Source organism: Atractosteus spatula, chromosome 13, assembly GCF_055471065.1.
Source record: "Atractosteus spatula isolate fAtrSpa1 chromosome 13, fAtrSpa1.hap1, whole genome shotgun sequence".
Lineage (NCBI taxonomy): Eukaryota > Metazoa > Chordata > Actinopteri > Semionotiformes > Lepisosteidae > Atractosteus > Atractosteus spatula.
The window spans coordinates 3,391,318-3,415,649 of NC_142718.1; the positions used below are offsets into that span (position 1 = coordinate 3,391,318).

Genomic DNA, 24,332 nt, shown 5'->3' on the forward strand with positions numbered 1-24,332 from the left:
GCCAGAACGGACGCCGAGCGACCCCTGAGCTCCATGGTTCAGGCCGAGCAGAAAGAGCCCCCACAGAAACCAAGGCCCTGCAGCACTGAGCAAGATAACACACGCCACCCAGTCATACAGAAACCAAAACACGGCCGCGAAACTGCACACTGCCTCCCAGTTATGGGAAAGTATGGTACGATTCTCATTAGCGCTGAACTATGGGCAATCATGAAACAGAAAATAGGAGAGAGATCAGTAATTTCAAAAAGCAAAGGCTGAGACTTGAATTTATAATGCTTGTACTGTGCTCCTGCCTACAACAGAAAGCAGAATCAGGAGCTGAATGTTGAAGGGTAGCCTTCTGAAGAGCTTGGTTTTGTGACAGCAGTTTGTATCGAAATGTATTGACTGCTTTCTTACAACCCGTTTTATGCAGACAGTGTTGAAATCCACATGGAGAACTGCTCGTATCTCCGAATACCTGCCTGAGCCGTGAGGAACAGATGAAGCTAGAGAAATTCCTTCCCTGTCATTTCTTTATTCAGTTAATCAACTCCCAGCCAAAGGCGCAGTGCCGTACTCTAGTTATATTTAGAATGTGTTTGCAATTCATTAGTGAAAAACTGGTATTTACCAAGGCGATCTGTCCCAACACTAAGAAACCCTTAATAAAAATATAATGATGTTTTATTTTACACTTTGCTAATTTAGCCATTTATTGTTGCTCATTACACATTACACAGTGCAAGACATAACTAAAAGAGCTGGAGGCTTTATCATGAACAGCACCATCTGACTCTCATTTCAGCTTCAAAGGGCTTAATTGGAACGGTTATTTGTTTAAGGGGATTAAACAGGTTAACCCACATTTTGGGCATGGGCAAATTAAAGTTCCCTTTAAAGACAGCGTGTAACGCGGCAATTACGTCTGGCGAAACGACAACGATCAATATTTTCACACAATTATTTTGCAACATTTTTTCCCACAGATCTCCTCCCCCAGAAAAGCGAAGGTTGTTTCCTCAACCCTCTCTTGTTAGTTTGACGGCAGCTCAATTTCTCTCTCGAGAGAGAAACGAAATACTTGCAGATGTGTTATACGTAGGTATGCGGTAAGTCACCGATCCATCCCAGGGCACGCGAAGAGTCAAACTCACGCACAAAAATGGGGCGATTTTCCCCAGAAGCCAGTTTAACCCACCAGTATGCCTTTGGACTGTGGGAGGAAACCCACGCGAACACGGGGAGGACATACAAAGTCCGCTTCCAGGAGGTGGCACCCCAGGGCCCCAGTGTTGCGTCCAGTTACCCCCCAAATCATGGACAAGAGACAAAAAGACGCGTTTGCATCACCGTTGTCCTAATCTGCTTTTATTGTACCTCCTACTTCATCTAACCTTTGTGACCTAACCTAACTCGCTCTTTCGTACCGGTCACTTGTTCTTAATGTATGCCCCCGCTCAGTTCCCGTAAGAGTGCTGCGCGCTGTGCGGAGTAAACGCTAAAATGTTTCAGTAAATGTGAAAAAGTTACTTTACTTCGCCGCATCCCCTGTATCTTGGTTTAACTTGCCTAAATTAAATCGATAAATGCGAGAAGCGGTTGTTGGAGCTACATTGGTATTCACCGTTTTGAACTCTACAAATAAATCTCCCTCTCCTCTTTCTCGCACAGTGACGCATCTGGTCAAATACTTCAGTTTTGGTACTCGCCAGAAAAAGACATCTCTCCGAATAAAAGCAGGTGGGTTTCTGACTGAACCCACTATAACTGGCTAAACCACAATCTCCCACATTTCTCTCACTGCTCCTTTTGAACTAAGACAGTCAACCAGCAACCTGGAGTCTCATATTTTAGGAGTCTAAAACCTTTATCGAAAGGCACCGAGGCTCCAGCTACATTAAAGGTTTCAAGATTTTTCAGTACACAGTAAGAATCGGTATGGAGTGTCTTGAAAGAAACCTCTTTCACGAAGGCATTATTCGTGTCCATAGTAACGCAGTGCTTGGAAGCACTTAGATTGGGTACAGGGGATGGTTCCCGAGTCTCTCCGAAAGAAACAAACGATCTTATCTGTCTTCCCCACTGAACGTTACAGACAGCACAGCGACTGTTTTTCTCATCCGACACTGACAGCACGCTACCTGCAAACTCAATCATTCACAGGCTGCCCGGGTGTTGAACAAACATACTTCTCCACAGCTGAAATGATTTCAAGCACTCCGAGCAAAGCAATGCGCAATTCACCTACCTGCACAGTGACAGCCAGGGAAACTTCCGTCGCCTGTACTATCCAAAACGTGTATTATAATCTCGGGAGCTGGTTCCCTGAAGACGTGAACCGAGCACCAGAAACTCACGGAGAAAAAAAAACGTTTTAGCCTGACTAAGAAAGTTTTTTTTTAACTCGTAATTGGTTGGTTTTCAGCCCACACGTCTTCTGTTCAAGTATCGATACGCCTTCTTCGGTGGAAAATCGCAGTCAGTTTGTACAAAGACGTTGGTACTGGTGGCTGTTTTGCAAGGTCGGAAATGTTTAAATGTTTTTTTTCAACGTGTTTTCCCTCAAGTTCCTTCTGTCGCTCTGTATATTATCGTAGATAATGTCTGTGCATTAATGATATAAACGGACGGAGCTGGTCTACGCTTAAATGCTAATAACCAATATCTACCTTTCCAAGCGCCCGTCCAACAGAGACCAAGAGCGGTCTCTAAACTTGCAAATAAAAAGCCGTGGACGTTTTTAATATTAAAAACAGCCCAGCCAGTCTCTCTCTGTGCTCTCTCTTTAATGCACACATTCGATCAAGGTGACCAATATATCTATCTTCCTCTCTGACCCAGCGATAAACCGATTGAGATAGAATAGGAGAAGAAAACCGCAATCTCTTCCGAGATATGACATTTGCATTCGTACAGGAAACCAGAGGATGGAGACTGTCAATGCTTTGCTCTCAGACATCACAAACGCACACACACACACTCGCTGTTGAACAAGAGTGTAACACATGGGCCCTCCGGTTGAAGGAAGATGTAAAAAAAACAACAACAGAGAAATATAGTTGAGGTGCTGTTTTAAAAAAACGATCATAAAAAACCACTTCCTTTATTAATGCCATCAAGTACTATAATATTTTCTAGAACAGTGCCGACACAGAAACGCCTACGATCTCGAAAAGACGCTCACGCACAGAGCCCATTCTAATAATATATTATTCGCGTATTTAGATCATGTTAATAATGCACCCATATATCATACATAATAATCACATAATAGTCACATAATAATAGCCTCGAAATTCATTCATCTATACATTTCTTTGTACTATACTGTTTACACAAAATCCAGTCGGTCTTCTTTTCCAAAACACTAACTTTTAGGTGGTTTTGTTTTTGCTCACATTCAACATCTTGCAATTCACTTAACAATGCACCCACATATAATGAACAAAGTCAGTGAATAAAGTCAACTTCTATTTGCCTAGAATTTGTCCCTGTTGTTTGTTCTCCTTCATTTTACTGTGTAACAGTAGCTGGATCTTCAATTCGCACTAAATTAGCACAGCCATAAATGGATATAACCAAGGTGGTCAGCTAACCTGAATCTCCACACATCTGTGGACCTTTAAATCCCCATTTAGAAGAAAAGTAACCCAGCTGCACACTTGGTTACCCACTGAAAACAACGAATAAATTATTTTTATGGCAACTCAGCAAGTACATCTGTGCAAACAGTTTGCTTTCCCTTACTTAAAAACTACTTAGTCCATGCTTCAACAATAACGGAGATGAGAGCTGTATTGAGAGATTTCTTTGAAATCACAAGTCACTTTTTAGCATATTCATAACCAGTCACAGCACAAAGACAAAACGTGCCTTATAAGTCCTACATTTTGTGTTACTATTCAACTATTACAACTAACCCCATGTTTATACATGATCTCAAACAGTATTTTGTGGATTCCTAATCACAAGTGCTGTTAAAGACTGCATCCCACTCCCCAGTGGAAAAGGGTTGGATTGTTCATATGCCTTCTTGGATAATGTTGGGACACATTCAGCAAAACAGCAGACAGCTCACCATTATTCATGGCCTCCATATAAACCAAGAAGTGAAGTCCTCTGTCCACTTACACAAATCGCCTAAAGTGAGACTTTCCCTTGGTTTTTTCCCCAGTATTTCTTTACTTAAAAGTCTAAGCTTCAAAGTGGACAACCATATTGTAATGACTGTCCACGATTAGGGATCTGGCAGTTGGCGGTAAAGCCTTTAGTTACAGGGCCTCTAGCTTATGGAACAGTCTCCCACCCCATATTCGGGATGCCGAGTCAATCTCAGTATTCAAATCTAGACTGAAGACCTCCAGTATTACTTCAGCCTAGCCTACTCACACCTTACATCATAGCCTGCTGCAACCATGGCTGCTGGTGCTGCTGTACATGCCATTGTGTCTCTCTGTGTTGGCCCACCAGGTAGATACATCTGTTCTGACCAAACTATCCTATTCTCCTCCCCACATGTCTGGATGGCAGATCACTGCCATGGATCCAAGAGGGGCATCGTGGATATAGCTATCGTTTAGGAGGATTTTGCTGGTCTACAGAGATCTTCATGGAGTACTAACACACAGAAGACATGATGGGTGGATGGATTAATACCCTCATTCATTTATTTCCTTTTTTTTTTTAATTGTATAATGTTAGCATGCCCAAAGGGGTTGGGCAGCCAGTTGACCTTGGACCCCTAGAGGTTTTTTTTCTCCTTACTAGGGAATTTTTGGTTCCTCTCCTCCATTGTCTTCTGGTCTTTTCTGTGCTGTATTCACAAAATGTATGGTTACTTGCATTGTAAAGAAGTGTAGATTTCAGCCATTGACTAATCAAGGTGTCAGTTCAAGCAGGACCATATCCTGAAGTAACATGTAAAAAGGTCAGACCATTGAAATGCTGCACTCTGGGTGTGGGGAGAAACTCTGCCCTCTCAGCTCAAGCCCCTGAGAGCAGGTTAACAACCGTTTGTCTGCACATTATTTGGGGAGTGTTTTGCATTTCCTTCCAGAAATTCTGCCCGACATCCTTCCTGTCTGGTGTATTTCACACTCCCAAAATGACCTAGACTGGTCTACATCCGTGATTCCCAACCCTGGTGCTGGTGACCCACACCCCTGCTGGTTTAAATTCCAGCCCACCTTCATTAGATCACCAAAGCCTTACCTGAGCTAAGATCTTGGAATATCTGCAGTTTGTCTCCAGCCACCAGTTTGGGATTTTATTTCACTCACAAAATGCAATGGTTAAAGCCCCAGCTTGTGTAAAAGCTGGGAACCAACAGCTCCCAATAATCCTGTTATTATCGAGTCAATGAAGGGTTTGATTGTGTCACTGAGGGCTGGTCTAGAACAAAAACCAGCAGGTGTGAGTGGGTCACCAGGACTAGGACTGGGAATCCGTTTTACTCCTCGGTCTTCAGAGTGCTCTTGATGAAGTATAAGACACCTAACTCCTTTCAAAATTAATTTTGGCTAATACCTTTAGTAGAAGCACCATGCATTTTTACTCAGTGATACAGTTCAGCATTCCACTGTACTTAAGCATACTGGATAACAGCAGTGCTCAACCCCAGAATTTAACCCCCAACAGTCTAGTGACAACTCCAGAGCCTGTCACGATCGCTACCTCTCCTCTTAAGGGCGCTCCAGCCCTTCCCTGTCCTGCCTCATTTCCCGCACCTGTTCCTTATTAAAGCCCCTTTTCAGTTCCCCCTTAAAAGCCAGACGCAGACGATACTCGGGTCTCTACATTGACTCCCGGTTCATGTGAGCCCGGGTCCTGATGCGTCTGGCTCCGTCATGTTTTTAACTTCCTGTTCCGTTTCCCCCTGCTGGTCCCGACCCTGTTCCCGTTTTTAATCTCCTGGATGGATCGCCTGGCCTTGGACTTATGCCTGTGTTTTGGATTCCCCGTTTGGACTTCTTCCTGGATTGTTTTCCCCGGTCTCACTCCCCCTGGACACCTGAGCACCAAGGACACGCCCCCTGTCTCCATTCCCGTCTCCTGCGTGACTTTTCCCCCAGTGTTTCCTCACTACTCCGGATTGTGTCGTCTGCATAGGGCCTGGAAAGAACTGTTCGTGACAGAGCCCTGTGCTTTCCTCTACTCAGCTCTCTGAGTGAAGGTTTCCATGTGTTCTTGTCTATGGTTGTTCTATCTCTGCCATTGTGTTGGGGCCGACGAATGAATGCTCCTTTTTGACTTGTGTCTATTTTTTGTCAAGGTAAATAAAGATGAAGAATTTGATAATTAGGTCCACACACACACACCTCGACAGACACACCATTTAAAAAAAAAAAAGTGTTCAGATATCTGGAAGGAAGGTTTCTTTAGTGCACTACTTGCGGTCTTTACAACCCGATGACTACTACTTTTTTCACGTTATCTCGCCACTTCTCCATACGATTGCGTCGACGTGTGTTTACAAAGCAAAACTGAAACGACTAACCGCTTGCTTCACTGTAAGATAGCATGATATGAGTTCTCAGAGCTAGCTATGTGGAATATTTCACAAATACTTCATCCATTAACTACAGAAATTTGTCATCTTTTTTTTAACTTGGTACACGAAACTAACTAAAATTGCACATGCGTTTCTTCAACGTGTCGTGTGAGGTCATTAGCTTTGTGAAATATGAAATCTTGCCTCATCTTTCCCCTTGGTACTTCTGATTTTGTATGCCTGTTAATGATACCATCTAGGATGTCCACCTCACAAACAAATTAGCCCTCCTAAAAAATCCCCATTTTAAACATTCAACATGTGTGGCTTAAATAAAGCGGTCAACAAGATTATAGAATAATCGTCTTGTTCGGTCAGTAGGTCGATTTCTGACTCGGAAAAAGACCAGTTTTTCATGTATACCCACGCCACAGAAAGTTGGAACGCAGAATAGTAACACTGCTGTTGCTCTACAATGTTAAAATTCGGTACCATTAGCAGAAAGCTTAACGACTGAAGAAGTTCGGGTTGGGAACTGAGTCAGTCTGTGTTGGCTACAAAGGAGCAAGTAAATGTCTAATTCCATGCCGAACATTATAAGAAAGACACATTTAGGCTGTTGAGCTTTCTTCTACAGTAGAAATGTTGTATTTCCTTTTTCTTCCTTTTATGTGATCTTTTAAAGCGTTAAGATGATCCAGTTCTCGGGTTCTGTCCTCAGAACACCTGGGTGTTTAAATCTGGTTTGTTTCCAATGGAGACTCAAGTAGCACAGCGTTCTGAAGAGTGGGCCCTACGCACTGGAAAATGAAGTAGTCACTGACGCAGCAGAAGAAAAATGTCAAGCACCCTGATATTAGTGGTGCGCCCTTCAAGATGAAATAGAATATAGGTCAAAGTCACTAACGGAAAAACCGTGCAATAGGCCTTGAAAATAACTGAATACAGTTATGATACACTTATAACTGAATATGAACTGATTGCTACTTGATTATATATGAACTTTCTGAAACTACAGTCAGATTGGAATTGTGAAGAAGCATCAGCAACAAAGAACCTCACTGATTTAGTCCATAATTTGTTATTAAGCCCACAAGTCCGCCACTTAACGTCACATATTGCCAAAACAAAAAGAAGAGTACCTCATTCTGCCTGTGTGTCAATTCAATTACCTCTTTAGTGACCAACAAAACAATCAGGCAGGAAGAGACGGGAGAGGTAGTGGAATGCTAACCACAGCCCGGCCATGATGCTGTATGACCTTTCGGAAGAAGACACGAAAAACAAGAGGAGATGTGACATGCTTCTGTTTCTTTTCTCTCTCTGTAGGAGGGAAATGAGCACTGGGAAGGTCACGTTTTCACTTTCTCCCTCATGACTGGGGCCACCAAAATCTCACATCTGCTTTTCGGAGGTCAGAGGTCAGAGGCAGTGGGCAGCTGTCTCTTTCTGTGTGTGTGTGTGGGGGGGGGGCATTCACACAGCTTCCAGTCCTCTCGTGCCAAGGTGACCCCAGTGGTCATTTGGAAGTGGGCAGCATGTTACTCTTCCGAGAAAGAAAAAACAGGTTCTGCAAAGCCACATTCCTGACAGCAAAATCGAATAATCTGTGATTTTCTGCACAAGGCGGGATGTCCCTATGCAGGCAGATGACAATGGATCGGGGTCAGCTGGTCGTTTTACAGGCCTTTTTCTGAGGCTGTGCAAAAAAAACTTCAATAGCAATTAATAAAGTAAAAATAAATTCAAGTAAAATAATTACTGTTACCTAAAGAAATAAAACTTTTTAAATCTTAATTTACATCAGCTGCCATGTTGACGTTGCAAAGCCTTCTGCTGATGCTTGTGAACAAGAGCACAGTTGCATAGTCCTGAATTCTTTTGCAAACTCGAACATTTTTTTTGCAAAAACGGGATAGCGTTTCACTTGGCATGGTACTGGCCTAAAAGTGAAGCTGTTTTTGCACTCAGAAGAACGCATATGCAAAGACCATGTTTTTTTTTAACAAAAAACAGGTGGGGGTGTTGATGTATTTTAAAAAAAAGTCATTAGAGGCTTGTTTCTGTCATTCACGGTGGTATGTGGTGTTTTATATGTTTGGACAATATAGCACCTTTGATCTTCAGAAACGCGTCTTATCTCCAAAATCTAGTTTTTAGCGCTCCGGCCTGGTGCCAAATTTTTTCACACCTGCGGAGAGAGCCGATCCATCAGGCGATGCGGTTTCGCTTGCTGTTTGCCGAAGCAAAGGCGACAAGTGTTGTTTTTTTTTCTCATCGAAAAGGTCATCTTCCGGTCTGGAGGGGTCTGCTGCGCGTTTCAGAAATGAGAAGCCGGCACGAAACCAAAAAAAAAAAACCACACAGCCCCCAGGGGGCAGGTTGCAGGGTGGGCGGTGGGGAGCGTTTTCAGGTACAAGAAAACAGATATGCAACAACACAGGCCGAGATGGTGCTACAACTGGCTACAGACGCAGACTGTAGTTGCCGTGGCAAAATCTAAAAATACATAACAGAGGAAAACAAAAAACACATGGTAGGCACAGGTCAACACAGAAAATGGCTTAGTGGTAAGGTTGTAGAATAGAGGGGTTGCTGGAGGTGTCTTACAGGCAAGAAGTCAACCACAAGGCTCAGGTGAACCTGTTGTGTGGTGTCTGCTCTCACTGTGATGAAAATGCCTGTTTTGAAAGTGCACAGCGTGGGTGTGCTCTCAACCCCATTCACATGACAGAAGGCGTTCGAGCTCGCAAGACCACTAACAGCGTTTCACACAGCCCCGCACGCTGTACGCTCTCACTTCTCTGTCTGAAGGCACGTGACAGCTGGGGGGGGGGGGGGGTTGTTGATTTTTTCACAGGAGCCTGCAGTGGCGAGCAGCACCTCACGGAGCTGTTTGGGAATCCTGGCACCTCAGTGACAGAAGCCGTCGCCAGCCCGTCCTTCTCGCCCGTGGGCACAGAGGAGTTTCCCAGCTGCCTTCCTCTCCTCCCAAGGTTTTTAATCATGTGGGCATTGAAGCTGCGGCCATTTCAGGGTTTTGCCTGCCCCCTCCGCGGTGAATTATTAAAACTGCTCATCCGCACATCCGAGACGGTCTTGGTATGTCAACGCCATGTAAACGCATTGGTAACACACAGCCGTAAGCCTAAGAATACCCTCTTCTTTGTGGGTTTCCGAACCTAGCATGATCAGCAAAATATAACATCTGTGGAGGCAATCTGACGCCGTCTTCTTTTCTATCAAATCCATACTGACAACCACCAGCTCACCCAGTCAAACATCATGCTTGGTATCAGGAGAACAGAGTCGTTTGTATAAGTCTCTAGGTTGAGCCATGTTCCCAAATCTTTTAGAATAATAAATAAGAATCTTTTAGAATAGAAAAGTAGATGGATCTTAATGGACATCTTAATAAAAGATGAAGAACGCCCCCTACTAACCCCACCTCTTCCAGCAGCAACCTTAGTTTTTTCCCAGGAGGTCTCCTATCCACGTACTGACCAGGCTCACTCCTGCTGAGCTTCAGTGGATTGTGGCCAGAAAGAAAACCGTTTGACTTGTCTGTCCAGAAAACATGCTTCCAGTAGTCTTTCTGGATCGTCCAGGTGCTCTTCGGCAAACCTGAGCTGGGTAGCTATATTCTTTTTGGCTCTCCTCCCATGAAAGTCATTTCTGTTGAGTCCTTTCCCGACGGGTGGGGCATGAGCACGGACACTAGCTGCAGTGAGGATGGCCTGCAGATCCTTAGCTCTTCCCCTGTGACTTTCTGGATTATATTCTAGGTGGAACTTGGGGGAGATCTACTGCATGGATGGGGCCCAACATGTTTAGAAATAGTTTTGTAACCCTCTCCAGACTGTTGAGCATCAGCTCCTCTTTTGACCTTTTGATTGTGGAATATTGTGTGTCCACTAACCTGCATGGTGGAGATTAAACAAAGTTTCTAACCATTTTACAGGACAGGGTGGCTCAGAGTCAGTCCATTTTTCTTTAAGGAAACATGCTCCAGGACCAGAAATTAGTATCATTATTATTGCCATTCATTCATGCTACATTTAAGTCCCTTGCCAACTGTTTGGAGATCTGATAGTTACAGAAATGCATGTTGCCATGTGTGGCTACATCTGTTTGCAGTAACAACTCTTATTTCCTTGAGCTTACCTCACACCCCAAAAGGGCAGCTGTCAAGTTACCATCCATAACTACCCCAGTGTAGTGGATATACCAATGCCCAGAATAAATGGCATGAATCAAAATAACAGATGGCAAATCTCTCAAATGGCATTCCTCCAAATAACTGTACAGGTGGGTATGAACCGTTTCTCCATGTGTATTTCAGATTCTTGCTCTTTTCTAGCATGCCGAATGCAAAAACATTTTGAGTCCTCGATGTTTAACCTTCAAACTTAATTCCTGGGCTGTGCAATGAGATACCGAGCGCTGGAATGCTTTGAGAGTGTCGTTTCCTCCTTTTATCATACCTGCTTTGCATTTCACAAGCCTTGACGTCTCTCTTCACGATCATTTCCTCTCAAGCCAAAATCGAGTAGGCAAATAAATGAAATGGCTCAGTAGTTATTTTTGATCGGTTTCTTTTTTCTAGTCCATGCAAGCGTTCATGATCTCTGTGGTTATGAAGAACACACAGATGTGGTGTCACCCGCAGCATAAAAAGGGAAACAAGTGGTTAAAAAAATAACTTAGAAATGACATCAGGACATGAACAGGGAAGGAAAAAGTTTGATCCCAGAGCAAGATTATATTTTCAATGCCCTAAATCTTTAGGCTAGATATATAACAGACATATTGAGGTGATTTTGTAATAGAGCACCCCAACAGTATAATTTACACCCCTTAATACAAACAGACTTCTTTCAGCTGTGAATACTGGTGGTGCACTAGTATTTTAGGACTATACTGCAAGGCATGTAACACAGGGATGTGATTTTGTGGACAGAAGTGCCTGCAGGTTTTCCAGGGCTCTACAAAGCAGTATCATCTGAAGAGCTGGGAGAAGCTGTTAAGGTCCCATTAAGCCAATATTGAGCTGATGTAGGGTATTAAAAACCAAGTTGGAAAGAAAACCTGTACCGGCTCTCCAGGATCAGGATTGTCTGTTCCTCACCAAAGACATCATGGATAGCAAATATGGAAACTTTTTATGTGTACTTCTCACATTTTAATGTAATAAATACATACCATATACTTGAGGAACAGCTATTTTGTCTCTGTTTTGTTCAGTGTAATTATTGGTTAAAAGGTTTAGTGTGCTAAACTATTTCAGCTTGTATGTGCAGTGGTTTTAGGTGTGATCAAATGTTCTAAACGGAGTTTTAGGATAAAAGGTTTTGACCTCGTGTCTGCTATTCTTCTGCTTACAGGGCTGGCAGAAGTTCAGACCCTTGCTATGGCATCTCAATTTTTTTTCAAGTTACAAAATGATGCGTCCACATTACACACTTTTTTAAAACTTAATTTCGTTCAAACCTAAATGCACAAACTGAAGACTCTAAGGGTATGATACATTTCGGTAAAAGTCTGAGATATTTTAATTGCCCAAGTATTCACTCTTCCCATTGTGACAGATTTAAGGGTATGATATGTTGCAGTAAATGTCGACAAACACACAGGTCTGAAATATTTTAATGGCAGAAGAACTCGGACCCATTAATTCAATTTTTGCTGGAAGCACTTTTCTCAGCAATTACAGCCCCAAGTCTTTTTGTGTAAAGTCTCTACCGGCTTTACATACTGGCTTGGAGCAATTCATGCCCGTTCTTCTTAGCAGATTGACTTAAGCTCTCGCAGGTTGCTTACGTTTTTCAAAGCATCCTGAATTTAGGAAGCATTTCTCTCGTAGAATAAAAAAAAGGTAGCTTTTAGTTACCTGACCTGTGTAAATGGCCTAATGAACATTAATGCTATTGCATGCTTAGGCCTGTTGTATCACTCTAATTTCCAGCCCTTCTCCAATCCCAACCCCCCCCCCCCGGGCCAGTTCAAATCTAAAAAGATTTAAAAAAGACAGTTCCACTGTAACCGGACTGTACAAGATGTTGTTTTGGGCCCAGACCTCATTCTGATGGCCCTCCTTGGATTTCCTCCAAAGGTACTGGACGTTTTGAACATTCACCCCCCCCCTTGATAAAACCCTCTAAACAGTTCCTGAAGCAAAAACACATCCATCATTCGGGTTGCAGCTGCTCTCGATTTCTACAGCATCACTGAAGGAGCTGGACAGCTGGAGATCCCCACCCTGTAGGCCAGAGGACTGTAGGCTTGAAGATCAGGAGGGGAAACTGGCGAGCAGTAGGTGAATTAGAGTCGACGCCGCGACAAGAATACGAGTAGGAGTGTGTGTGCGCGTGTGCGCGTGTGTGTGTGTGGTTCCTCGGCTTCATAGCCCTCAAATGAAAATTTAAATAACAGGAAATAATAAGTGTTGACTGCTCTCGACCGCAGGCTTGTTTGTCACAAAGGCGGTGGGAGCAGATAGAAGAAACGGTGACCCCACGAGGGCCGTACTCTCTCTCTCTCTCTCTCTCTCTCTCTCTCTCTCTCTCTCTCTCACCCTTCAGAAACTCATTTCTGCGGCCCTCCCTCCCCCCCTTCCATTCCTCACACTTTCTTTCGTTCGGTCGCTTTTCTGCTCGCTTGGTTTCTAATTGGCGAGCTGCTGCGACCACCTCCAGCGCTCTCCATTTTCACCCTTATTGCAAAGCGGCTCCCCCTCTGAAGCTCGCGTGGCAACAGTATTTCACCATCGCCTTTCTTTCGGCTTAGCCTGCTGTTCTGTCCTTGCCCTCTTTCCTCCTCTTTCTCCCGTTTGTATTTCCTGATGCCCGGTCGGATTGCTCTCCTGCCTTCTTGCCGTTTGTTGTGCAAACGTGTGCGCCGGGCTGCGACAAGTATCGCACAGATCGCTGCAGGAAAGGAGAGAGTGTCCTAGCTGCGTCACTTGAGGGTCATGCTGGGCAGTGACCGTCATTTCCACTTTGGCAGTTTACACAAACCCGTTCCTTCCCCCATCTTAATTAGGAAGTTGAATGAGTTAGCTTGTTGGCAGCTGGCTCAGGGAATACAGCCTGGCCAGCAGGACGAGATGGGCAGAATTCTCCCCCTTTTTTTAAAATCAGGGTTCAGCCCGGGACCTGCAGAAAGGGGGAAGGCTGGGTAAGAGGGTAAATGAGCCAGCGAAGGCTCCTGACCTTCCGCTGTACTTCAGTTCGAAACGCCATTGAAACCAAGAAGGTGCGTTTCGTGTCTCTTAAACTTTAAAATACTTTCCCGATTAGGTCTTAAAACTACTTTGAAAAACAAAAAACACAGAAAGCATTTTTTTCAAACTCGTATCAATTGCGATATTCTCAAGTCACCTACAGCTTTAATGCCTGTAGCCAAATTGCTACCATATTAACAATGACCGATTATTAAATTTTTAAATGAACTTTGTTTGCAGTTGCTATATCGATCCAGCATTTTTCAATTACAACGATCATTTGAATGCATTTGTTCTTTGGTTAGTCAGGGGAAAAACACCCACATTTGTGTCTGTAGGTGGAGACTGTCCCATATCACTGAGAACCCATTAAGTGTGAGCAGCCGATGCAAACCCTGGGCAAACAGAGAGATACTGTATGGTGAATTAGGGGCATGGACATTATGTAACGAGACTACTGCCCTTAACTCCCACCCCGAACTAGAAGGGTGTTCGTTCCATTTCTTTTAACTGCACAAAAGGTTTTGTTCGCGTTTCAGCAAGTCACTTGGAAACGAATTCTTTCAAACAAGCAATTTTGGCATTTGAAATCACTGCCAACAATGAAGCAATTGAATTACTGGTTGTATTCAAACAGGATAGCCAAACTAGATGACAAAGCTATCTTCCGGGTGATATTTTTTCTTTGGAGACAGCGTCTTGTTACTGGGGATACTTTACCTTTGCTCAAACCAGATTTCAGGTATGCAAGCCATCGTCTAATGGAACCACAGAAACCAGCATCACCTCTGGGCTCCGACACCAGACCCATCTGTTTAGACAGCACCACTGATCAGCTCTCAGGTCCCACCTCCAGCCTTGCAATAGTCCTTACACTGTATTGACTAATGCTTTGAATTCCCAAACTCGGAATGAAATCTGTGATCACTTTTACTCCTTATAAACCCTGAATACACACCAACAGGGTGTTAAAATTACTCCTCTGTATTCAGGACTTTAGATTTTGCCAAATCATTTGCATTACTTCACCAGCTTGCGCAGGCCTTAAATGCCTTTTTAGACATGCATTTTTACCTAGCTGTACCCGCAAAGGTATTCCTTATACTTACACAGAACGTAAATACATTCCACTTACTGCACATTGCAAGTTGCCCTAGGTATAAGCTTCCGTTCGGCAAATTAAAACATTAAAACACTATCAAGAATAAACTACAGCCCCATTTAAATTGAGGGCAACTAAACTTAACCTCTTGTGTGCATCTATGTCTCAACCAAGACTAACCACTCAACGCTTCACTACCTTAAACTGCTCCATCCGACGTTAAATTTAAAACCATAAATTCGGAGAAAACTTCACCGCCTGGTCACAGCCTTTAACCACAGAGTTAGAACTGATAGGACACAGATTGGCATTCCTAAGCTGTTCCAGATGTATATGGGGGCTCCAGCACAAAATAAAAACATCCTATTTAAAAAAAAAGCACATACAGTACACATGCTTATTTAGAAACCAACCTCTTGTTAAGCTTTGTCTCGCAAATTCAACAAGAAGGCTGAGGTATCCTGACCTTTTTGACAGTTTATTTATGTTAATCTGTAACAGATCTAGAGCTGCTCTTTAGCATGTGATAGTGGGGTTTTCTTGAAGAAGTACTTCACAGAAGTTTAGCCTTAGAGGGTTTAACAGAAAGATAACAGTTCAGCATGCAGATAAGAAGTGCCAGGAGCATAAATTAAGCCCCAGGTATGGTCCTACATATACAGAGTCTTTGCACCAGTACCTTCTGTATTTTTGTACAGTCTGTTCTAGGGTTTCAGCGTGGCACCCCTGTTCCTCACTACCATGATAAAGGCTTCTAATGTTTTTTCACAGTATAGTATAGTGTTCCTGTGGCCCTGTGTAGTACAGCTGGGTGAAGGCATGTTGAAACTCCAGGAAACCATGAAATATTATACTAAATCTATGATAAGAAGTGCAAGAGTAAAGGCCCAGGGACTCTCCAGTCTTACTGTCATTCAATGACGCCGGTATCACTACGGTTACTCTAGATTACTTGAGTCATGCTTCCACAGGGTGAATGCTAGTGAACGATTTGTGTTGCAGACGGCACAACGCCGGCCTGACTGACAACGCTGGGTCAGCTCCGCCGCTGCAACCGGATTTTCCGAAGAGCGGACGGACTGCTCTGAGACCTTGCCCCCGTACGTTCAGGGTGCAAAGTTTCCTGGAAGTCTCAAACAAACCAGGCAGAGGCGAACGTCACAGGAAGCTGCCTGACAGCACAGACCAGAAAAACAAAATAGTGCGATTCCAGCTAAGCTACGAAGGGGGAAGGACATGAATTACTGTGACAAACGGCCGTGCTGTTGCTCTCGTCAGAGCGGGCTATGTGACCTAGCATTGGGTATTTGTCGGATGTATATGGTTGTGTTTTGTGTGTTTAATGCGTGTTGCGGATCCACAGACTTGTCTTGTCCTGTGCTGTCTGTTCCATCATCTTGAGTCGGGTTACAGAACCTGCTGCCTCACCCTGTTAAATGTGGCTCACCGGTTATTCAGTCGGGACCTGGGGGTGGGATTTAGAGTATTTAGCCTGGACTACATGGGGGGAAACAGAGAGTTTTGTTTGTACTGTTGTGCTGTTTGAACCTACCTCCTGTATTACCTTTTAACCAGTAACATTTTGCACCAGTTCAACTTTATCTCTTGGTATCCTGCATTTTTCCGTGACCTGACAGACCATCCTTTTTTGGCGGTCGAGTCACAATTACCAGTACGACTTCCTTTGTCTATGACAAAGGATGTTCAAGCAAGAGCAGTCTATATGATATCCTTCATATAGAAGACAAAAGAGGTAGAGCCTAGTTAGTCCATTTGGCCAGTTCTTCTGACAGAACCCTTGTTCAGTTCTTGAAAGATTCCTTGATCTGCGCATGTTTGCCCACAGCGAAATACTCCAGCAGATCAGGGAGTAAAAGCAGGTTCACACTCTTAAGTCACCAGACCTCCCCCGTCGTTTCCCTTGACCTGGTTTCTGCCTTGCCCCGAAACACAGAGCTGACTTTCAGGATGTGTCACAGGGGGCTGCTGGTATCTGATGGGTGTGGCTCACGTTGGCTCATATTGCCAAAAGACCAGGTCTCCTGCTTGGCAGAATTCTACAAGGTGTAGATTGCAGTGCATAACGTCATCATCTGCAACAGCATCTGCTCCTGAACTGAAAGGCTTCCTTCTACACCAGACTGGTGTGCCATCTGCACCCGCTTGACGATACTCAGATTAATTCCCAGTAGGCATGCGGGTGTAGCCCTGAAAATCAATTTGCTAGTGAGTAAGCCGAGTGTCCTTTCTCTGGGACACTGAATAGAACAAGCACAAAAGTGGTTCTGTGTGTATAAAACAAAACCGACAAAGGCAGGACTAGAAGATCCAGCAAAGATCGGGCTGATAACGCCTTTTAAACTACATAAACTACGATAAACTACAGGTGGCAGTCTGCCATGAGAGTCCTTTCTGCTTCTCACTTCTGCTCAAACAAAGCACAAGGCACAGAGGTTCTACACAGCCTTAACCAACTGGTGTTTGCATTCTTTATACAGTAGTAAGCAGGAAAATAAAATGAGCAGATATGAAGTCGTCCTTTATCACTGCCTTTACTCTTGAGCCGTTAAGTACAATTAGTTCTAGCCTGTGTGGTTAACACAGTCGTGCTTCTGATGTCTGTCAGAGCTGCTGGAAAATCCATTTGCTCCCTTCCTAATAGCGATTATAGTGCCTGCGCAAGGGGACATGTTTAATTGTCAAGCTTTCAACATAGACATTTTCAATAATGGAAACAACCCACTTCAATGGTTACAGCAATGCATGTTGATGCATAAAACCGTATTTCTACTGCTGGCTCTGCTTATCATTAAAATACAGGTTGGAGACACCTGTTATAAGATGTCTCAATTCTTATATAGAGTCAAAAGGCAGAGCTTTGTCTCTGTGTAATTTTTCATAACGCTACCATGTTAATAGACAATGCTACTGCCTAAATAAAGGACCATCACTTGTGAAACTGATATTTTTTAACAGAGACTTATGGAATACAGTGAAACATCCAAACATTTATACTCCCGTTTTTAGAGTTTTGAAACCAGTGTTAGATTTAAGCAGATGCGTTTCCAAAGAATTACAGCAGACACTGTTCTGAGTTTCCCCTAGTATGCTCGTCACAGATGTATCAAAGACGAGCAAAAGGGTTTAGCATGAGATCTAGAAAACGATAGTTTTCCACAGCACTGCGACGCAGAAGGTAATTGAAAGTCAACTGAAAGACTACAAGTCTCTCGCTACCTCCGCCTTTGAAATGCATGGGGTATCTTTGATAGAGTTGTGCAAGAGGGCTGCTTGGGCGCCTCTTCACAACAAGCAGCTGAAAACGAGGTGAAAGACATTTTTCGAGGTGGCTGGGCAGATCTGATACGAAGAGCCGCGCTACACTACAAGTACAAAAGGCTGATACCTCGGGGAAAAAAAACCCAACTACGCCACTGAGCTGCAGACGCGAAGTCCCACCGACGTCAAAGCTGTTATCACCCTGAGCCCGGCTGTTATGAAAGACGTGCTCTATGTCATTTGTGTTCATCAGATTAGCGTTCCTTTTCGTGACCTAGGCCTCACCCGGTTGCTGGCTTCTCATTTTTACCTTACAGAGGCGTCATTCATCATTCCGAAAGCCCACGCAAGACAGGGACACTGGCAAAGTGTCACAGAAAACAGCGACGATTTTATTACATTTCTGAGGCGAATTTGGTGGCTCGGGTCAGAAACAGTCTTTGGACTGTGGAAGGAAACAAGAGCGTCTGGAGGAAACCCACACAAGCTCAGGGAAAGCCTAGAGGACGAGCTCCACACAGGCAACACCTCTGGTCTGGAATAGGAGCCAGAGACCCAGTGCTGCAAGGCCGCAATGCTAACCACAGCACGTGCCCACCCACAAGTGCAAAAACAGGCTTGTGGATATTAAAAGAAAGTGTATGTGGTGAAAGAAAAAAAGCACCTCTTTGCAAAGAATATATATGTCACGAACCAGTCAAGACATGTTAACTAACCTCCTGGGTTCTTTACAAAAAATGGTTTTGTTTCCAGTATCCATTAACTTGTAGCAAACCGGCAAGAGAGACTGATCTGCCATAATGCAGAAATCCCAAAAGAACTAATACATTCCAAGTCACCACCACCCTCTTCTGTGCAATTCAGTTTTGATTCATTCATCTCATGCCACTGAGTGCCACTGTTAAATATACCATGATTCATTGCACCATCACAGCAGATACTGAACGGTACTGTTTGTGTGCAAATTGTGGTCGAAACTTAACAGAGTAAAATTCCCTGGATCTGTAACTTCTGTACTTTCCACGGCTGCTCTTCCTGAAGGGCTGACAGAATCTGATCAGAGGCCGGCTGTCCACGTAGCAGCGCGCAAGGGGAAGTTAGACCACCAAACTGGACCCATACAAGAGTTCAAGACGCAAACCTATTTCAGTGCATCCCCCACTAGAGGGATCAAAGGTCAAGGGCAGACAGGCACCCCCAGCTAAAAACACAGTGCATGAGCAGAGCGATCATATGACAACAGGGAGCATTCAGACAGAATGGGATTTTGAAATCGTGTCCTTTTCTATTGGATCACATTTTTTTTATGTGGATAAAAACGATGACATGACACTGAAAAGAAATGAAATGTCTCCCTCTTTCCTCCACTACCCATTTGACAAAACCCATGGTCTGCCCAACCACAGAGAGCCCCAAGAAGACCCAGCAGATTGCATGGGCTTGGATGGGGTTCACCACAGCACCCCAAGCTCGACAGTCCCCTCTTCTCCTGCACAATGGAATTGTCAATTTAAGACCAATTTCTCACTCTTGCCCAGCTTCAAGGATAGGATATCCTTAGGCATTGAGGAAAACAAATTGAAAGGGGGAATATGAAATAAACTGGGACAAATGTCAGGTTTAATTGTGGAAAGCAACAAAAAAATATCTTAAACAGCTCCGGCAGTACAGGAGTAAAGAGCACTTATTTGCCATTTAAGCTCTCGCATATCCAGTCATTGTGCACTTCATCACCAGTGTCGTGTCATGCTTGTTAAATCTAGAAAGGAGGCCGTGGCTGTTGTAAAAGGTTAAAAAAAAAAAACAGAAAAAAAGCAAAATTGGGCCACGTAGTAGAGATGATCAGAGCAGATTGTGCTGCGGTTACAAGCCACAGAGCTCTATTCCTGCAACTACATCTTGTCACCATTTCTCTGCATATCAGCCAGCAGTCATTTCCAATCACAAACAGGCAGAAAACCACTTCCCAACCCTGCTACGCTACATCCACTCTGCCACCTACTCACACTCCCCCCACCACCCCCACAGCACTGTGGGGCAGACAGGAAGTGGAGCCCACTGCCGAGATGTCCAGACGCAGTCACACTAAGGCTTTTAATCACCGCTAGCGATCCCCAAAACCCTTCACCGACACACCTGTGCTATACTGACTACCAGGACACAGGAAAAGCTGCTAACAAGAGAAGACTGCTTGGCCTAGTTTGGTCATTTCATTGTGCACTTGTTCTGGAATATCATCCACCCTGCTGCTGACGTAACCCAAGGATGGAGTTACACAGATATGAATGCTTAGTTTTTTTTTTTCCAGACCTCTACCACTCTCGGTGTAAAGAAGCGCCTCCAGCTTCTAATCCTAACAGTATTAACAGTATATTGTGGGAGGAAAAGCATAGCCGATTAGCCTTTGGACTCCTGACTGACGGGTTGTGGGTTCGAGTCCCTGCTGTTGTATCTTGAGTGAGGTACTTTACCCCAGTGGCTCCAGTCAACCCAACTAAGACATGTGGGAGATAATCTCTGTGATCAAGCAGTCTTGCATCCAGAGGGGACAGCATGTGCCCTCTAACCTGATTAACGCCATAGAGACCAAGCCGAACTTTGGCCTTATTCTCCTCTGTGGCTCTAGTCTGGACTGGACTTTTTGCCAAAGTGCTTTATTCTTCCTTCTTTTTTCCATTCTCAGCATGGAATTATCCTGGATTTGTTCCATTGCAGCTCCCCAGTCTAAACTCGAAATCCGTTGGCTAACCGAAGTGCAGATATCTAACATCATAACGCACAATTTGATTAAAGACAATGTTTGCAAACTCTCCACACGGGCTGGGTATCTAAGGCCAAAAATGTAAACTCATCTGGTCCTAAAGTAAAGCAGTTTTGGATCTCCAGGCAGTGAGTCTGAGGTCATAACCTTCTTGGAATCAAAACGCGTGGCAAATTACAGCCAATGTGATAGCAGGATGCTGAAGGAATTATGTAGATGCTCAACTCCATCTGTTTTAACCAACACCGAAACAGAAGCAGAATGTGGCAGCTGGTGACCTGTTGCTGTAAGGGACATTCACATTGAACCTTTAAATATTTCATTTCTGACTCTTACATACTCATTATCCAGGCTACAAATGTTCACTAGTTGATTTGGATTTCCAGACTGAAGAGTGCTTGTAGTCATAGAAATGTAGAAAGCTGTAGAGGGGGACCATTTCATGCAAAATTTAATAGGGGGCATTCAGGACTGAAAATAGCAGGGACGCCTCTGCACTGAGAGTGGCGGGTGACAGGAACCAGACCAAACTTCAAGCTCAACTTCAAGGCAGGCTGGGCAAGAGATCGGTGCCCACCAGTGGGAGGTGCCTGTTCGAGTTCCACTCCTTACCAGGTGCCTGAGTCACTCGGACACCTCCTTTCGATTTATAGGAATAGAAACTCCATTCCAAATAGCTCAGCTCCTCCCCTCAGCAACGCACAATCCCTACAAAGACACAGCTTTTACAAAAATAAAAAAATATATATATAAAAAAAAAGAGAGGAAGGTGTTTGACTCGCCTAACCTGTTGGGTAGATTTAGCAGTTAGGTGATCTAAGGATCACATTCCCCTGCGGCATCTGGTTATTTTATTATTAATTATCATTGATAGTTATTTTCTTTTTTTCCCCCCAGAAAAACACGGCATTTTTTTCAAACGTTTTCATATACTGTAAACGATTTTCCTGATTCATGACCTAAATCGCCTGTTAACAACGGGGAGGAGTGAGGTGAGATTTGATCCTTTTTAATAGGACACTGGTCCCATGCTACGTGACTTTATAAGCACAAAAAACATTAGAGAACTGGAGCAGCGGTAAGCGGTGAGCAGAAACAGAAGCCCACTACAGAGAAAAACATGAATCTGGGACTACTGTAAAGATAAGGGTATCTCCCATCGCTTGGAACTTGAAACCGTACTGTAACAGCAGCGCTGTTAATGTTTTCTTCAGAGATGACAGGCAAGTCTTGCTATGCCCTCTCGAGAATGCGTCAGGTAGGAGGTGCGAAGATCATTTTTGAGGTCTTGTTCAAAGGTTTAAAAAAAAAAAATCCCCCAAACAGAACAGAATAATAATAACAACACATATTACCTTTTATCTCACCGTGTTTTCAAAGGATGTCAAAGTAGGGACTCGCCCAGGAAATATACATAAATATAACACCTGCCACTGTTTCATGCATACTGTTATTCTAATTGTTAGTCGTCATCATTGTTGAGCAATTCACGGATGGTTAACAGAGTGGAAAACACTATAATAGTATTTAAACAGGCAATCCTACCCTGTTCATCGCCATTCGGGATGAATGAGCAACTTCCATCAGGTGCTTCAGTAGGCTGCCTTCCTGCGCCTGGTCGCGTGTTTTTTTCTGCGTTCGGCGATTCAGAAGAACAAGCTGTTTTACAACCCCCTTTTCTCGGTCTCTCCCCGTTACGCAGATAACAGCCTGTACTGGGAGGCTGAACTTAAAACGAGAAAAGAAAGCGCTGCTTCAGACGAATCGGGTTTCTGTGGGTTCTTCAATAACCACAGCTTCGGTCTAGTAAACGTTAGATATTATTTCGCTCCTTCAACTCAAAAGGCATGTTGCGACGGAAAACCCCTTCTTTCGTTTCATGTGCTTTTTTTTCTCGATCTTTTTTTTTTCTCTGTTATTCTTTTGTCTTTTCCAGGTCGAGGGTATTTTTTTTTTTCAGCAACCGACTTTTTCTAATGACTTTTCACTCTGCCCGACCTCTCTCTGCCGGTTTGTTTGCAATACAAGTTCAAATGGATCATTAAAAAATATTCGGTGGAAAGAACTATCTTCTAATTAACCCGAAAGTGCTGTGAACTCGTACACCCACGGCTATCTCACCTACACCCCATTCTCATCGAGTTCTTTAAATTACAGGCAACTTAAGACTTGGGAAGTTAGACTGGTTCAACCTCAATTGGAAGTAGTTTATCCTTCCTTCCATCCATCCATCCATCCATCATGGACCTCTAAAACTGTTTAATCATTCATCCATTTTCTAAATTGTTTCTTCCAGTACAGAGTTATGGGACAGCTGGAGCCTATCCCAGCATGCAAATTAATTCTTTTGATGAGTCCTTGTTGCCCTCTGACCTCTAGTGTCTTCTGGCTTTGTTCCAGCCTGATCAGTCAATTAAGTAATGAACCTAATAACTGTCTTCATTGAACATTTTTAGAGGTTTTTCTTATGGGTCGTTTAGAGCTCAAAGTGTTTCTTGGAGGGAGAGTTTCCTATGAAAGGCCTTGCACACAGGCCAGAATATCACGGTCTGCAGTTAACTTAGTTAATCAGGCCAACTATGTCAGTGAAAGCTCATGTGAAGCAAAGGCCAGGAGACACCGGGCCCTCCAGGAGCCGAGGTTGACTCCTGACCTGCACCACGGTCAGGTGTTGTGTTTCGAAAGGTCCCCAGGCTTGGCCTGGGCTTGCTCCTCCACTCCTGGTGGGTCTTCAGGGCAGGTGGGTGGTTAATAAGTTAAATCAGCTTGTTACTGGCTTATCTGGACCAGTTTGATTGCTTCTCCCTTAGGTGCTGCTGAAGCTTCTTTAAACAACCCCAGACAACCTGCGGAGATACCTGATCTCCAGGATCAGGATTGGAGACTCTTGATCTTGGGGACAGACCCGGTGTCTCCGATCCATATATTATAGGGCATGTGTGTTTCTCTAGGTCTCTTTATAGCACCTGGATTTCAACAGCTGAGAAAAGTTGTTAACTTAGGCGCCTAGACCAATATAATAGTAACAAATTGATTTAGGTCATTAAGAACTAAAAATGGAGTAACAGCCCATATACCAGGGGACCCCAGTCCTGATCCTGGAGGGTCAAGGAGCCTGCGGGTTTTCTGTAATGTATCAGCACCTGAAGAGCTGGGTGAAGCTGTTAAACTGGGCAAACAATGCCAATAACGAGCTGCTTTGGGTCACGACGAGACCTTCACTTTCTGAGCAGTCATGCAAATTAAGGTTTTAAGGCTGCCACTCAGATGAACCAGCAGCAGCTGTTGACGAGGTGGGAGGAAAGCAGTACAAACCTTCACAGCCAGCACTGCTAGCTCCCATGCGACTCAGCCACACTCATCTCAGGCCTGGGGTCCTCCTTTCCAGAGGCGGCGTTTTAATGTCACCAGTGAGGCCAGGCTGCATACGTGTACATTTGTGGCCAGAAGCGTAGGCACCCCTGGCCAAATTGTAGGCGACAGTCTGACGCAA

At 44.1% G+C, this 24,332-nt stretch overlaps 1 protein-coding gene across 3 annotated transcripts in view; it reads right to left on the reverse strand.

The window, feature by feature from the left end:
* The window catches only part of LOC148821663 (interleukin-2 receptor subunit beta), a 38,061-nt gene extending 15,591 nt beyond the window's left edge, over positions 1-22,470 (reverse strand). For 2 of the 3 annotated variants that reach the window (XM_088931264.1, XM_088931263.1), the window contains exon 1: positions 22,385-22,470. In XM_088931264.1, the coding sequence (XP_088787390.1) occupies positions 22,385-22,423 (39 nt within the window). In that variant the 5' untranslated portion in view covers positions 22,424-22,470. Of the gene's footprint in view, positions 1-2,233; positions 2,822-22,384 lie in introns of those variants that run through there. The other variant, XM_088931265.1, reaches the window with a different exon arrangement.
* Positions 22,471-24,332: the final 1,862 nt, after the last annotated feature.